The sequence below is a fragment of the Eumetopias jubatus genome, unplaced genomic scaffold (genome assembly GCF_037043125.1).
Source record: "Eumetopias jubatus isolate StellerSeaLion01/CBP00866 unplaced genomic scaffold, mEumJub1_p1.0 scaffold_3, whole genome shotgun sequence".
NCBI lineage: Eukaryota > Metazoa > Chordata > Mammalia > Carnivora > Otariidae > Eumetopias > Eumetopias jubatus.
Window position 1 is genome coordinate 149,703,140 of NW_028274809.1, and position 17,479 is coordinate 149,720,618.

The 17,479-nt window shown below is 34.7% G+C and overlaps 1 protein-coding gene across 2 annotated transcripts in view; it reads left to right on the plus strand.

The window, feature by feature from the left end:
• TDRD3 (tudor domain containing 3) overlaps window positions 1-17,479 on the plus strand; it is a 160,369-nt gene that overhangs the window by 67,002 nt on the left and 75,888 nt on the right. For both annotated transcript variants that reach the window (XM_028105088.2, XM_028105098.2), the window contains exons 4-6: window positions 4,358-4,518; window positions 9,143-9,284; window positions 17,120-17,191. In XM_028105088.2, coding sequence (XP_027960889.1) covers window positions 4,358-4,518; window positions 9,143-9,284; window positions 17,120-17,191 — 375 coding nt within the window. The remainder of the gene's footprint in view (window positions 1-4,357; window positions 4,519-9,142; window positions 9,285-17,119; window positions 17,192-17,479) is intronic.

A 17,479-nucleotide genomic window follows, 5' to 3' on the forward strand; every position in this document is an offset into this window, starting at 1 on the left:
CCACTTTGCAATAATACTGGAAAATTGATCAGAACTTAATCATACTCATAAATCCTTCATAATTAATATACTCATAGGCCCTATGTCTAGGTTTGATGGAGAATCTGGTGCTTATGTTGTTAGGTATTGATGGAGGAAATTTATTTCTCAAGGAAATTGATAAGATTATAAAAAGAAATGGCTAGCAGATATTTCACAGTATCACAGACTGTCTAAATTTGGATGGTTTCTAGAGTCCTAAAGAAAAATCTGTTTTCCAGGTGTGATCAGACTGTAGGTAACTGGTTGGTTCCATGTCATCCAGCCTTTGGAGAGTCTCACTAATAAACAGGAATGCTATTTAATATGATCAATAAAGTAATAAACTAATAGAGCCATTTAAATCTGGTATTGCATATCAGTTTATATGACTGGTTAGGAGTTCAGATGACAGGGGTGTCCATCTTTCTAAGGAGAGGAAGGAATGAAGCCTGGGTGAATTTTTTTGGCCTCAGATAATATTTCTGGCAGATATTTGATATCATTTATTATGATGAGAAATCTTTACCTGGAGAGACAATGATCAATTCTTCTTACCTATTTAAACTTTTTACAGTAATTTCTTTTACTTGTTCCTTATTACTCATGCAAAAGAGAAAATCAGACATTAAAGAAATGTTGGGTGGGATGCCTGGGTGGCTCAGTCAGTTAAGCGTCCAACTCTTGATTTTGGTTCAGGTCATGATCTCCGGGTCATGAGATCAAGCCCCACATTGAGCTCCATGCTGGGCACGGAGCCTGCTTAAGATTCTCTCTCTCTCTCTCTCTCTCTCTCTGCTCCTCCCTCCCCAAAAAAGAAGAAGAAATCTTGGGTAAAGATTAATCTTTTTTTTATTATTTTCATTTAAAATTTATATCTTATTTTACTTTGGGATTGCCCTTGACACTAGTTGGGCACAGATTTTGAGGTTAATTTTCATTCAGTATTGTGGATGCCTTTAAATGATTTTATTAAGATTTATTTATTTATTTTAGAGAGAAAGAGCACGAGTTGGGGGGGGCAGAGGGAGAGGGGAAAACAGATTCCCCACTGAGCATGGACCCCAAAGCTGGGCTTAATCTCATGACCGTGAGATCCTGACCTGAACCAAAATTGAGAGTTGGATGCCCAACTGACTGAGTCACCCAGGTGCCCCACCTTTAGATGATTTTAGATTCAGGATTTAGAGTTAGGATTTATAATCTTAGAACTATAGTATTTTATTCTACTATTTGTGTTTTATTTAGGTCCCATACTTACATATTTTGTTTACTACAGAGTATAATAAACTGAATTTTGTAAACATAAGAATGAAAACATTCATTATATCTGTTGGCTTACTTATAGAACATTTCTGAATTGTGGAATCACTAATATTAAGGCTTGATGATTCACATTGAGAAGTGACTATGAAAAGATTGTAAACTCTTCTAAGAAGAGTCTAATAAATAGTGCCTCCTTTTCCACTTTGCTTTTGAATCAATTGAGAAAGTAAAGCGTGGGAGATGTGGGCTAAAATGTCAACTTTATTATTGATGAGAATTACTTTGAAAGATGTGGTTTATGGACCCACTGAACCACAAACCAGGCAGACTTAACACACTCCTTTATGGTAGTGTCAATCCAGTGAAGAGCCTGAGTCAATACCTCCTACCTCAGAGTTCCTAGCTAGATCCCAAGAAAAAGAAGGGGGAGAATGAACCCAGTATATACAATATATTCTTCCCAACCAGATAAGTCATTCCATGAGCAGGTATATTAGTTTCCTAAGGTTCCTGTAACAAATTACCACAAACTTGGTGGCATGAAACACAGAAATTTATTCTCTCACAGTCCTGTAGGCCAGAAGTCTAAAATCAGTGTGTTAGCAGGTTTGGTTCCTTTTGGAGGCTTGAGGGAAAATCTGTTTCATGCCTCTTTCCTAACTTCTGGTAGCTGTGGACAGTCTTTGACATTCCTTGCCTTGTAGCTTTGAAACTCCCAATTTTTGCCTCTATCTCCACATGGCTTTTATAGCCTGCATCTTTTTGTGTGTATTTATACTGTGTGTTTATGTCCCTTTATCTTGTTAGGACACTCATCATTGGATTTCCAGCCCATCCTAATTCAGGATGATCTCATCTTTAGATCCTGACCTCAGTTATGTATGCAAAGTCCCTTTTCCCAAATAAGGTTACTTTATAGGTTCCAGGTAGATGTATCTTTTGGAGGGGCCACTATTCAATCCACTAAAAGGACTAGAGAGGCCAGGATGGAGTAATTAAATAAGTAAACTTGTTGCTTGCTAGGAAATATTAGGAGCTGGGGGCAGGTGTTATTTCCTAGCATTCCCCAGCTTTTTGTACTCATTCATGGTCAACTAGGATGTAGGAGATCAACCCTGTGTTTGTGTCATTGACATTATCTTCAATTTATGTTTCTTTGGTAGAATCTTAAAGTAGGTTTATACTTGTCTATTTTGTTATCATTAATGGTTAAAACTAGGTAATATAATCTATATATCCACTGGACTGCACACAAATAAAAGGCAGTTTATTACAACACATTGAAAGCAAGCAAAACCAGCAAAGGTGTCCTGTCAACCCTCAGGGGTTGTAGAACTCCCCAATTCCATAAAGATACATTGTGATCTGTATTTCATATGACCGAGTTAGGGTGCCCTTGTCATGCTGGATAAGAAATACTAGGAAAGTTTAATTTTTTTCTTAGTAAGAGTTAAACAGAAGCAAAAGTTTTCCTGTCACGATTCAATGGATGTACTCTCCCTAGGATGCATGAGTCTCACTTTGGAACACATAGATTAGATCACTGATGGTCTAATAGAACTGTTTGTAGTGAGGTAGACAGTTTATATCTGTGTTTTCAGATACAGAACATTTGAAATATAGCTAATGTTACTCACGAGTCGAATTTTAAATTTCATTTAATTTTAATTAATTTAAATATAAATTTAAATAGTTGCATATGGGTGGTGGGCCATATTGGACAGCACAAGCTGTATATTCATCAATGTCTAAGCTAAAAATATTAGGAGTAGTAAAATAAAGAGAATGATAAACATTATAATAACTATAACCTGCCTATGGTTTCATTTAAATGTCCTTATTTTAATGGCATTAACAAAGCAAAAGGAAAGGTTCATCCTGAATTCACAGCTGATCTGTACTTGTTAAAGGTTTTGGACTTGTTTTAACTTGGAATTTTTTTTTTTAATAACTGAAAATTAGATGAAATTTTAGTCTCTTTTTTCTAATTATATTCTTTAGGACTAAATTTATAACAAAATTATTCCTCTATAGGCAAAATACTGGTAAATATGAAGTAGAAATTTGTTAGTTTGGGACATGCTTACTCAAGAAATTAAGTATAAATGTTTGTCAATCATTGCACATTTTTCTTTGCTGAAAATATAAATTACATTAATATGCACAGAAAGATTTTACTTAACACCATGTAACAAAAAAGTAGCCTTTTTTCCCCCTTTGGAGGTATGATACTACTGAAAGGTATAATATTTTATAATATGGAAAATATGACTTTGTGACAAAGTTATTTTTCAGCCATGTAAACAGATTTTACCAGCACTTCCCAATTATATCATGGGCATTTTATTATATAAAATTTTTAAGAGCTGGTTAGTCCATCAGTTTTATTTTTGGCTTTGATTGAAATGTGGCCAGAGGGAGCATTTCTTCTCTTTAGTGCCAGGCATGTAATACAGCATTAGATTTAAATTTACTTAAAAAGATAATGTGAACATAAATTAAATACAGCTCACACTTTTTCAACTTTATATGGTTTAAATTTTGGAGTATTGTATCCTTCATTAATGCCAGAAGAGGGTGTACTTTAAACCTGATGTTTTTAAACAGTAAACACTCCTAAAAAAAAAAAATAAAAATAAATAGTAAACACTCCTTCCAACTGGTGCTGTAAAGTTGATGTCCCTTAAAAAATTACCAAATTCTTTAATTCCATGTCCCTTAATTACATGGGAGAAGATGGGGTGGGGGGGTGCGTGTGAATAATTTAGAGCACATAATACTAAAAACATCTGTTAATACACCTTTAATCCAGAAATACAACTTTGTTTTCCTCAAGTTTTCTCATTACTTTCTGAAAATGCATTCAGAATTAATGAATTCAGAAGACCCTTTTGAAGTTTTATCTTTAAATCCCCCCAAACCCTGATGTGTGTTATATAATTTCACTTTTGAACTTATTTAATTGAAATTATTATAAATCATGAAGTATGACGATTAAGGAAGAGAGAAACAGAATAAATGAAAAACAAAGCCATGGCTAGAAAGTGATATTTATTCCTTTGTGTTTTGACAGCTTGAAGGTCCATGTGTTTTGCAAATTCAAAAAATTCGCAATGTTGCTGCACCGAAGGACAACGAAGAATCTCAGGCTGCACCAAGAATGCTGCGTTTGCAGATGACTGATGGGCATATAAGTTGCACAGCTGTGGAATTTAGTTATATGTCAAAAATAAGGTGATTGACACTTTAATTTGTGTATTTGTTACAGAGTGTGAAGATGCTATTCAAAATGGATTTTGTTTTAGGAATTTTAGAAAGAAGGAATGAACTATTATAAGTACCTGTTACAATTTTTCAAAAGAAATTAAAGAATTTAAATTTCTACTTTATGTGTATAGGAAAATAGGAATGGAGTTACTCTTTCCTTAAATGTTAATTATTTAAAAAAAAAAAATTCAAGGTGGGGCGCCTGGGTGGCTCAGTCGTTAACCGTCTGCCTTCGGCTCAGGTCATGATCCCAGAGTCCTGGGATCGAGCCCCGCATCGGGCTCCCTGCTCGGCGGGAAGCCTGCTTCTCCCTCTCCCACTCCCCTCCTTGTGTTCCCTCTCTCACTGTGTCTCTCTCTGTCAAATAAATAAATAAAATATATTTAAAAAAATAAATAAATAAAAATAAAAAAATTCAAGGTGTTTTTGTAGAAAAGTAATCATTTCCATTTTTTTTTCAGTAAATTTTAGGTCATTCAAAAATTTCCAAGAACAAACAATTTATCTGAATATGTTACCATTTCTTCTTTGACAGCTGTGTCCAGCACACTAGAAAAGTTTTATGGACAAATGAGTTTTCCTAGGAAATGATTGAAGCTAGAGACATGTGCCACTCCACTTTCTGAGAGGACAGGGAACACTATAAGGAACAATTTTCCAAATTCTTCTTTTGGCTATTTTTATGAGAAGTTTTTATTTTTATTTGCATAAATTTGATGTGTAACTGTGTAAGTTTAAATTGTACAACATTTTACTTTGATACTCTTATATATTATGATCCCTAATGTAACAGCATTTATCATATTACATAATTATAGTATATTGTTGCCTGTTTTTATTATACTGTGTATTAGATCTCTGTGGCTTGTTTACTACTCATTACAGATTTATACTCTTAAACACCTTTAATCTTATCTCTCCCCACCGTTTCCTGGTAGTCACCATTTTATTCTCTTTTTACAGGTTTAACTTATTTGGATTCCACATATAAATGATATCATACAGTCTTTCTCTGTCTGAATTATCTTGCTTAGCATAATTGTTTAAGGTCCATTCATGTTGTTGCAAATGGAAGGATATTCTCCTTTCTCATGCTGAATAATATTCCATTGTGTATATGTACCACATCTTTTTTATCCATTCATTCGAGTGGTTTCCGTATCTTGGCCATTGTGAATAATGTTGCAGTAAACCTGAGAGTACGTATTTCTGGTCAAAATCCTTCATTTCCTTTGGGTGTATACCAGAAGTGGAATTGCTGGATTATATGGCAGATCGATTTTTAGTTTTTTGAGGAATCTTCATATTGCTTTCCATAGTGGTTGGACCAATTTACATTTCTACCAACAATGTATGAGTTTAGGTTTTGCCCTCAAATAGCTCCTCTCCTGATGAGGTAGGCACATAGGCGTATAAGTTATAATGAATATGTCAACTAAAAGGGTTAGGAGTCGGGGCGCCTGGGTGCCTCAGTCCTTAAGCGTTTGCCTTCAGCTCAGGTCATGATCCCAGGGTCCTGGGATTGAGCCCCACATCAGGCTCCCTGCTTGGCAGGAAGCCTGCTTCTCCCTCTGCCTGCTGCTCTCTCTCTCTCTCTCTCTCTCTCTCTCTCTCTCTCTCTCTCTCGCTGACAAATTAATACATAAAATCTTAAAAAAAAAAAAAGGAAATAAAAAAAGATTAGGAGTCCAGAAAATTAACTCTGCTGGGGGGGAGCCAGGAATAAGACTTAAAATATGAACAGGTATTTCGAGAATGGTGAGAGGAGGGAATAGTGCATGCAGAGTCGTGGTGTCCTGAAGAGCTTTGGCGGTTTGGGATGGTGGTATATGGGAAGAAGTGTGATAGGTTGAGGCCTCGAAGCCATGCTCAGTGATTTCCCTTCTTTTTTATTCTTCCTTCAACCTGTATTTGCCTCTTTCTTTCCTTAGAAGATATATGTTTGTCTAAAATACTGATTTTTATATACAAAGCAAGGTTTTGTTGATTTTGTATTACGTTGTCTTTTTTTTTTTAAGTAGGCTCCATGCTGAGCATGGAGTGCAGGGCTAGAACTCACAACCCTGAGATCAAGACCTCAGCTGAGATCAGGAGTTGGACGCTTACCCGTCTGAGCCACCCAGGTGCCCCTGTTGTCTTTTTGAAGAGTGGAAGGGTTCCTGCTTTTGTGGGGGGAGCCTCTCCTCTGACAAATTCAGTCAAACCCCCTACAAAGGAGTTCACAAATGACTCAGAAAGACTTGCTGTGTAATGGCCCCCTCTCTGATTTTACTGCTGTGTATTTCTCTGAGCTAAATGAAAACACAAGGTTGTCCAGAGAGTTTGTTAACTGTCTTCTTTTGTTGAATTTATTGCAATTTGACATTGAAAAAAAAAATACTACCATTTGCTCCCTGACTCACCATTGAAGTAGCATGTCTACTTTTGTTGCTGTAAAAGCAACAGCCTGCAGAACTGTTTTCACATGTGAACATTTGGGAGACTTTTATCGAAGTAATATTGGTTAGTGGTTATCTTAGAAGCAAAGTAGAATAACTCACTAGAGAGGATACACCAGGACCTAATATGGACTGTGTTGCCTTCAGTGGACATTGCATTTCTCTGGGGTGCTTTTTCAGCTCTTCTGTTCTACTTCCTGATTGGCTTCAACTTTTAAACGCCCACTTCTCATTGTTTTTGTGTTTATTTGTCTTGTTATAGTTTTTTAAAAATTGCATTGAAGAGAGAGTAGAGGCACTTTGGGGTGCCAATAAAAATAATAATTAAACCAAAATATGCTCTCTGAATAAGGGTTAGTTAGGGCCCTGAAGGTGATGTATTAAAAATTATGTTAAAATTTTAACACGTACTTATCTTTTTGTGGGAATAGAACTATCATTTAATGTGGTGAGTGGGATTTTTTTATCAGTTATCCTAATGAAATTTTAAGTACATCTTCAAATAATTTGACAACTTTTTCCTCTTATCCTATTAGGGAGAGTTTGAGAAAGGTACAGTCATTTTATACAAAAATTAGTTTATCATTTGTTTTCAGATTAGCTTTTAAAGTTATATTGTCACAACTTAAATGTCCCTATAATTTGCATCCAGTCTTTTAAGTTCTTATGTAGTTTTATTGCTAATTTGTTTCTAGATTTTCATTGCATTTTCCAGTATCACCAATTTGTAAGAAATTATTGGCTAAAAATGGTTTTGAACAATAAGTTTTATGTAAATGATACAATTCAGTAATTATAATAGTTTCTTTAAAGAGTATAGCATCCTGTAGTTGAAACTTTCTTTTAATCCTTAAATGATGATACAGAGTTATAAAAATCTGAATCTGCTGATTGCCTGAAATTGGGAAAAACTTCTTAGTGTAACTGTATTCAATTGTTGCTGATACTGAAGTCTGATAAATATTCTAATTTACTACCACAGAGCTCTCTACTTAAGGGTTAGGTTAGGCATAGCTGTTTATGACTATTTGTTCTATGAGTTACATGTGATGACAAAGCTTGGGATCTTCAGAATAGTTTTTACCAGATAATGTCTTACTTTCTATGAGATCTTTGAGGCTTTAAAAACAGGAGTGTTCTATTTCTTCTTGTTAATACTGTTTTAAAGCCATCTTTCTTCAAAATAGACCAGTGATATCAATGCTTTCACTGATTTTGCTGTTGCATATATCAGCACAAGGTAAATATCCTGAGCTTTAAAAATGTGGACCATGTGAAGCCCTTTCAGCCTGATTTTCTAATTTGTCCTAAGTGTATGAGAATAGTCTTTACTCCTATTTAGAGTACTTTATCCCTTGCTGCATGTGCAAAGAGATGGGGCGGGACTCAGTATCTGTGCTTTTATTTTAGAATAAATCTCAGTAATGAAATGGTTGCTTCCACTGTTCCTCTAACAAACAGTTGGTAGGGGGATAAACATTTTGTCTCTGGTTTTTGTAAAAGGGGCCATGGTGTACTGTTTTCCCTAAGTCTGATAATATTTAGCCTATTACAGACAAGTTCAAATTAAATTAAACTTTAAAGTAAATAATTCTCATGTGATCTTTAACTAGATGGTTAACAAAAAGAAGCATTGTTTGTATGGATTATGGTAGCTCATATAGATGTAAAATTTCTAGGATTATTACTGGTCAGGTATCTTTTTGTGTATTGAAATTTAATTTGCACATAGTATATCTTTGCAATGCATAGTCAAAGCTCAGGGAAAAATGGCAGATCTTCCATTTGTACAGCATGCCATGTATGACATGAGAAGGTACTTCCATATCTTTTGTTCTGTTTATCTTTACTACAAGTTTGTGAGGTGTGATTTTTATTGTCCACATTTGTTTTCTTTTTTTTAATGGGGAACCTGAAGTTCATTTGTTAGGTAAAAAGTGACAGCCTTGGACCTGGTCTTCTGACCTCTTTCCTATAGGTAATCTATTCGCACTATATAGCCAGTTTCCTGAAAAAAAAGTTTATGTATGAGTATGCTTTGAAGAACTTGACCAGGTTCAGGACTGAATTCAAGTTCGGGGAAGGAGCTTCAGTGTGTTTTAACTCTCTCTCTCTCTCTCTCTCTCTTTTTTTTTTGCTTTGCTTTGCTTTAGCCTGAACACACCACCTGGAACTAAAGTGAAGCTCTCAGGCATTGTGGATATAAAAAATGGATTCCTGCTCTTGAATGACTCTAACACCACAGTTCTTGGTGGTGAAGTAGAACACCTTATTGAGAAATGGGAGTTACAAAGAGTAAGTGTAAACTAAGAAAAATGGTTGAACTTTTAAAAAACTGCACTTTTTTTATGGCATTCTGTATTTTAAGGCGATCTTCCCATAATGAGCAGTAAAACTAGTATTTTGTGTCAGATTGAATCAAATGTAACACAGTGATCTTTACAGAAAACTATCTACCTTTGTTTAAGTATATTCTTTGTCTTGAGCAGATGTCATTTTTCAGTATTTACTACATATTATTACATATTTTAAAAAGTAATTCTTTACTGACAAGTTTTCAAAATTCCCAAGCTGCCATTAATAAACTATGTATAATATATCTGTGTATAATTCTGCAAAAAACCAATGTTTGTGAATATATATGAATATAATCTATGTCTGTTTGTCTCGTGTACAACCACACATACATACAACTGAAAGCAAGTTGTATATAGAATTTCACGTTAATGGAGAGATTCTTATTGCCTTGTCTTCCTAGGCATTTTAGTTGTTTTCCCCATTTATATTAGCGATATCTTCATCTTCCTAGTCACCTAGGTTGTCTAGTGATTTTGTCTCTAGTTTGCTTCCAGCAGTCAATTCTGTTGATCCACTGCAGTCAGATCTTAAATCGGTCTCTTGCTCTCCAGGTCCATTGCTGTTGCTGTAGTTTGTCTTTTTTTTTTTTTTTTTGCTTATTTTTTTAATTTTTTAAAATATTCACAACTTGATTATTTTAGTTTAAGTCTTTTGCATCTCTCACCTGGACTATTGCAGTAGCCTTTTCACTGGTCTCTCCATATATACTTTCTCCATCTTCTAATTTATTTTATTTATTTCTTCAAGATTATCTTCCTTCAGCATCACTCAGGACACATCACCCCTGCTTTTATTTCACATGCCTTAATTTGGCATTCAAGGCTGTTTACAATCTAGCCCTGGTTCCAGTTTTCCTTTTTAACTTTCTAAATTATTTTACATGGATTTTGTTCTGGCCAAATGGAACTACTTCCTCTTTCTTTGATTCTCTGTGCTTCCCTCAGTTATACTTTTGGGGAAAAAAGGCTTTTCCCACATTTATATTGTTTATCTTGTTCTCTTTCTCCTGATCCCTGCATGGCCAAATTGTCCCCATGCTTTTAGACCCTGGTCAAATGCTTGCTTCCTTACCAACCCAAGTAGTTGCTCCTTATGGAATTCTTGGAACATTTTATTTGTATCAAGAAGCATATTACTTTTTACCAACACTAAAATTATGTTTAATTAGCTCCTTTAATAGATTGCAAGCTTTTTGAGGTCAGAATTGTTTGTGCTTTTGTTCAATTCCATGAATATTTGTTGAGTAGTCTGTAGTATTGTGCTGGGCTCTTAACATCAGTATACCATGTAATCCTCCTAACAATCTTATGAGGGAGGATTATGTCCATAGAAAATGGACTTAAGGAACTGTTAAATAACTTATTTTATGATTACAGAGCTAATAAGTGATAGATCTGAGACTTCAGGTATCTCTGAAGCAGAGCCCTGATCTTTACATACAAAAAACATTATAACAAATGACTGTGGAATGAGTGAGTTACAAAGCACATAAAACTAATTACTCTTTGCTAAAATTGATGTTCTTGTGCTACCCTCAAATTTTGCCTATTGCCTAGAATGAGCCAAGGGGCCTAGCAATAGAAGCTTTTGCTATTTTATAATACATTATTCTTTTCTATTTTCTTAGTTTGAAAATGCCTCTGTTTGGGAGGTAAATAAAGAAATTGAGGCACATTTTTTATTCCTTAGTATTCATTACTTATTATACTAATGTGCTACACTTAGGTCTACAGTGCTATGCAGTATAAGATAATGTTCCATAACTGCACTGTTTAGTTAAAATGTTACAAAAGCAAGTAATTCAGAAGTGGCTTGATAATTTTACAGAAATAGCCAAATTTATGAACTTTGAATTTCCTAGAGAAATCCCACCCATTTCATGTAGCTCTTTCTTTTCACAAGTTAATAAATTGTTTATTATTAGAGATTTTTTAAAAATGTGATAAGATGTTCTCAAGTCAGACCAGTACCTTATATTACTTACCCAACCCCAGCCAGAACTACTTTACTAACTGTAAAGTCAGTTAAATGTTCCTAGAAACTTCCTTACTCCTAAAACACACACACACACTGATTATTAGTAGTTTGATAGTTGTCTTTGTAATGTTTTATTATATTGTGTTTGCATTTTGTTTCCTGAAAGCTGTATTATTTTTCTTGTTAGGAGGCAATAAAAATTTACATTAAAAAGCATTTAAAGTCATCTTAATACGATTATAGTTCTCTTTGGTTTCATAGTTGTTGCTGTTTTGATTTGGTAACCACAATAATGTAGAAACCATGGAGAATTTTCAATTACTTAACAAGCATCTAGCAGGTGGTACACATAGAAATCAGGTGTACACATAGAAACCATAAACCATAGAGTTAATTTTGAAAGAGGACCCTAACTGTTTTGTAAAATAAATAGGGGACATTGGCAGTATTTAAACCATGTGCAGGTGTTATAGCTATAACAAATTGGTGATAGGTGACGAAAAGAAGAAAAACTCAAACCTCAAAATGTTTTGTATGTTGGACAAAGACAAGTTCTAGAGAGTTCTGAACCATATGTAATTTATAAAGTGATACAGTTTCTGTAACATTTTCGCGTCCCTCACCCTGTTCCCATGACAGATCTGGGTTTGTTTTTTTCTTTGGTATGTATGTATGGTAATGTATACATAACATAAAATTTGACATTTTAACCATTTTAAGTGTAAAATTCAATGGCATTAAATACATTTATATTGTTAATCCAAAGATCACAGCCATCCATCTCTAGAATTTTTGTTTTCCAAAACTTTAACTCTGTAATAACTTCGCACCCCCCTACAGCCACCTGTAGTCTCTGGTAGTCACCATTCTACTTTGTCTTTATGAATTCAACTACTCTAGGTACTTCATATAACTGGAATCATATGATATTTGTCCTTTAGTGTCTAGCTTATTTCACTTAGCTTAATGTTTTCAAGGTTCATCCCTGTTGTAGAATTTGTCGGAATTGCCTGACTTTTTAAGGTGGAACACTATGCCTGTGTGTGTGTGTGTGTGTGTATCTATGTGTGTGTATCTATGTGTATACACACACACACACACACACACACACAACATTTTCCTCATTCATCCATTGATGGACATTAGGGTTGTTTCTACTTTTTGACTAATTATGAACAATGCTGTTATGAACATGATTGTGCAAATATCTGTTCAGGTTTCTGCTTTCATTTCTTTTGGGCATATCACCAGAAGTAGAATTGCTGGGTCATATGGTAATTCTTTTTTTTTTTTTAAAGATTTTATTTATTTATTTGAGAGAGAGAATGAGAGAGAGAGAGAGAGAGAACAACAGGGAAGAGGGTCAGAGGGAGAAGCAGACTCCCTGCTGAGCAGGGAGCCTGATGCGGGACTCGATCCTGGGACTCCAGGATCATGACCTGAGCCGAAGGCAGTCGCTTAACCAACTGAGCCACCCAGGCACCCGGTCATATGGTAATTCTATGTTTAATCTTTTGAGTAACTGCCATATTGTTTTCAACAGTGATTGCATCATTTTATATTCCCACCAGCAATGCACAAGAGATCTAATTTCGGGGCACCTGGGTGGCTCAGTCGTTAAGAGATTAATTTCTCCACATCCTTGCCAATCCTTTTCATTTTATTTTATTTTATTTTATTTTTTATAATAATCATCTTAATCAATGTGAATTGGAATCTCGTGGTTTTGATTTGCATTTCCCTAATGCTTAGTGATATTTAGTAGCCTTTCATAGGCCATTGGTATATCTTCTTTGGAGAAATGTTTACATCCTTTGTCCATTTTTTAGCTGGTTTGTTTATAGTTTTTTGTCATATGAGTTCTTGATATTTTCTGGATATCAATTCTTTATCAGCTGTATAACTTACAAATATTTTTTCATATTCTGTGGATTGCCTTTTCACTTTGTCAGTAGTATCCTTTGGTGGACAAAAGTTTTTAATTTTGGTGAAGTTTAATTTCATGATTTTTTTCTTTTGTTGCCTGTCCTTTTGGTATTGTATCTAAGAAATCATTGCTGAATCCAGTGTCCTGAAACTTTGCTTCTGTGTTTTCTTTTCAGAGTTTTATGGATTTGAATTTAGGTATTTGGTACAATTTAAATTAATGTTTGTATATGATACAAGTTAAGGGTCCAATTTCATTGTTTTGCACGTGGATACCCATTTTCCCAGCACTGTTTCTCCCCTTTCACCAATGAATGGTCTTGTCCACCCTCATCAGAAATCATTTGACCATATACGCAAGCAAGGGTTTATTTCTGGTTTCTTTATTCTTTTGTTCCATATGTCTATCTTTATGCCAGTACCACGCTATTTTGATTATAGTAATTTCTGGTAAGTTGTATAATTGAAAAGTGTGAGGCCTTTTTAGGATAGTTATGGCTATTCAGGGTCCCTTGAGATTTCATATGAATTGTAGGATGAATTTTTCTATATCTGCAAGAAAAAACTTCTTGGGATTTTGATGGGAATTGCATTGAATCTCTAGACCACTTTGAGTAGTATTGACATCTTAACAATATTAATTCTTTCAATCCATTACCACAAGTTATCTTTTCATTTATTGGTATCATCTTTAATTTCTTTTAGCATTTTTTGTAGTTTTCAGTGTATAGGTTTCTTTACTTAAGTTTATCCCCAAGTAATTTATTCTTTCTGATGCTATTATAAATGGAAGCTTAAAACTTGCTGTTGTTTTTGCTCATTCTGGTTCTCAGCAATGACTTCACAGAATTCAAATGTTGGTTTCTGGAGACTTTTCTCTACAGGTCCCTCTTTTACAAAACTCTGCCCTATAACTTCTAGTTGCTTCAGCCTGCCTGAACTGTGAAATTAATTTTCTCAACTTGGCTCCCTGCACTCTGTCTGCATGATGTTTCTGAGCAGAAATGCAGAGCTCATCTGTTTTGTTTTGTTTTGTTTTTTTCTCTTTCTTTCATGGATTATAGTCCTGCACTACTTATTGTCCTGTGTCTTAAAACAGTTGTTTCTTACATGTTGTCCAGATTCCTACTTGTTTATAGAGGGAGATGAAGTCTGACTTTTGTACATCCATCAGGATGAGAAGTTAAATCCTATGTTTTAAATTATATGATGTGTATTGAGAGATGATATTATTAGCAGCTTATGTGAGCTTTTTGAGGGTTATAGTATAAATTGAAATGATTGGTGTTTAAATAATCCTATTCTTATATCTAAACTGAAGCTGAGAAAAGGACCCCTAGATAATTGTATGCATTTGCTGTTTTTTTAAATAGGTTAAAATCTTAAGTATAGCTTGTAAGGAAATATGACATTCCTATATGGTTTAAATTACTCTTTGCTTAATCAGCTGAATAGTACTACTGCCTTTAGTCTTAACATTCTTTTTTTTAAAAGATTTTATTTATTTATTCAAGAGAGAGCGAGAGCGTGAAGGGGTTGGAGGGGCAGAGAGAGAAAAACTCAAGCAGACTCCCCACTGAGCGCGGAGCTCTATGCAGCGCTCCATCTCATGACCCTGAGATCATGACCTGCTGAAATCAAGAGTCGGATGCTTAACCAGCTGAGCCACCCAGGTGCCCCTAGTCTTAGCATTCTTTATATAAATTACCTAAAATGCATAGTATTCTCTACATAATTCGGGAACTCTAGAACATGTTTGAAAAATGCACATGATTTTTAAAACTTCTTTGCACCCACTGTTTAACAGCATATTTTAAACATAACATTTTCTAATGATAATTATTAAAGATGCACAAAAAATTTTAAAGTTGAAAAGATGTATTAAATGACAACTAGTGCTTAACAGACATGTTAACACCTCAAAAACAAAACAAATAGGACTAGATGACTGAAAGGAGTCCTTCAGAAGATTCCTTATGATGTTTTTGAAGGACATTATGATGTGAGAAATTGTTTTGCTAGGAGGATCTTTTTTTTCCCATTTTTATAATATGTTGTTATCTTTCTAGTCTTAAATATGAGAGGGGAAAAAAGGAAACTAAAATCAGTAGGGTTTGGAAGCTTATTTTTATTAAAGAACAATGGGCTGATTACTTCTTCAAAGTATAAATTGATTTGTAAAACAAGACTTTATTAAGGGAATTTTACTGTAATTAAAAATAACCTCCATATCATAAACTAGAATATGATCTTTTTAAATAATTAGAAATCACTTTTATCGTTAAGTATTCCTATGAACTGTTGCTAGTCACAATACTTTGACACCAAATGTGTGTATTTTCCACACCAAACAATTCTTTGCTTCTCTATAGACACCACGTGGATGTCCTAAAATTTAATTCAATTCTGACTCTACCCAGAGTTAGTACAGACCCCACAGCTTAAGGACTCAATCTCACAAGACTGCTCCACCACTTCAGATGCCAGTTGCAAATAGTGGGTCCCCAGGTTGCCCACACTTCCGTCCAATGTGGTTACAAATTGAGGATCCTCAAGACCCCCTGCTCAGGTTTGATAATTTGCTATATGGCTCACAGAATTCAGGGAAACACTTTACTTACTATTACAGGTTTATGGTAACGGATATGAAAAAAGACACAAATGAACAGCCAGATGAAGAAATACAAGATCTAGAAGGGTCCCTAGCACAGGAACTTCTGTCCCTATAGAATTGGGTGTGTTCTACCTTCCCAGCACATGGATATGTTCAGCAGCCTGGAAACTCTCTGAACCTCATTGTTTAGGGTTTCACTGGAGGCTCATTATATAGGCATGATTGACTAAACCACTGGATATTGGTGATTAACTCAGTCTCGTACCTTCTAATCACATTAGTAGTGCCTCTAGCAACCAGCCCGGATCCTGGAACTATCTGGCGGCCCAGCAATAGTCGCCTCATTAGCATGAACTCAGGTAACCTCAAAGAAGCTTATTATGAGTAACAGAAGATGCTCCTCTCACCCCTATCACTCAGGAAATTCCAAGGGTTTTAGGAGCTCTGTTCCAGGAACTGGGGAAGAAGACCAAATATATATATATGTATATGTATATACATATATGTATATATATGTATATACATATATATATGTATATACATATATATTTATTTATTTTATCACAATATCACAAGTATGTTGTTTGCTAATAGTTTTTATGTCTAAAAATTTATTTTTATTTTATTTTATATTTATTTTATTTATTTATTTAAATTTTATTTTATTTTGAAGATCATTTCCAGGTAATATTTGTCTGTCAGATTATAGTTTTAATATGCTTTAAAGTGAAATTCTTGTGGGCGCCTGGGTGGCTCAGTTGGTTGAGCGACTGCCTTCGGCTCAGGTCATGATCCTGGAGTCCCAGGATCGAGTCCCGCATTGGGCTCCCTGCTCGGCGGGGAGTCTGCTTCTCCCTCTGACCCTCTTCCCTCTCGTGCTTTCTATCTCTCATTCTCTCTCTCTCTCAAATAAATAAATAAAATCTTAAAAAAAAAAAAGTGAAATTCTTGTTACCAATGTTGTCTTGAATTTACCCCTTGTTGAGGAGGTTTGTTTTTTTTTTTAACTGTTTTCTTTTTATGGGAGCATGTTGGTAGGTACTTTGAAAATTGTATTTGAATGTATACTTTAGTATGGGGAGGTGGGGAAGAACCTTTGCCTAATCATTAGCGTAATTACATAAAACATTTTATGTAGTTTGAAATAATTTATAGAAGGCTTTTTTTCCTGTTCTGTATAATCTACTAAAGTAAGTGGATTCCTGGTACACTGTAAATGGTGTAATTTCTGTTTTGTGACTCACTTTTCTCACAGAGCTTGTCAAAACACAGTAGAAGTAATATTGGAACTGAAGGTGGACCACCTCCTTTTGTGCCTTTTGGACAGGTAATGACTTTCATGTTGGCAGATTAATTTTAATCAGCAAAAATTGGTTTTCATTTGTATTCAAACTGTGTTTAGTTTTGTGCTGAACTATTCATTTAGAGGTCATGGGACTTATGTGGAAATACTGTGTTTAGTTTTGTGCTGAACTATTCATTTAGAGGTCATGGGACTTAAGTGGAAATATATTAAATACAGAAATTTAATAATTGTGGAGTTTTTTCTTTAAATTGTTGGTGTAGATTCTTTTCTCAAGAGCTATTAACCCACAGATTGAAGGAATTAAAAGGC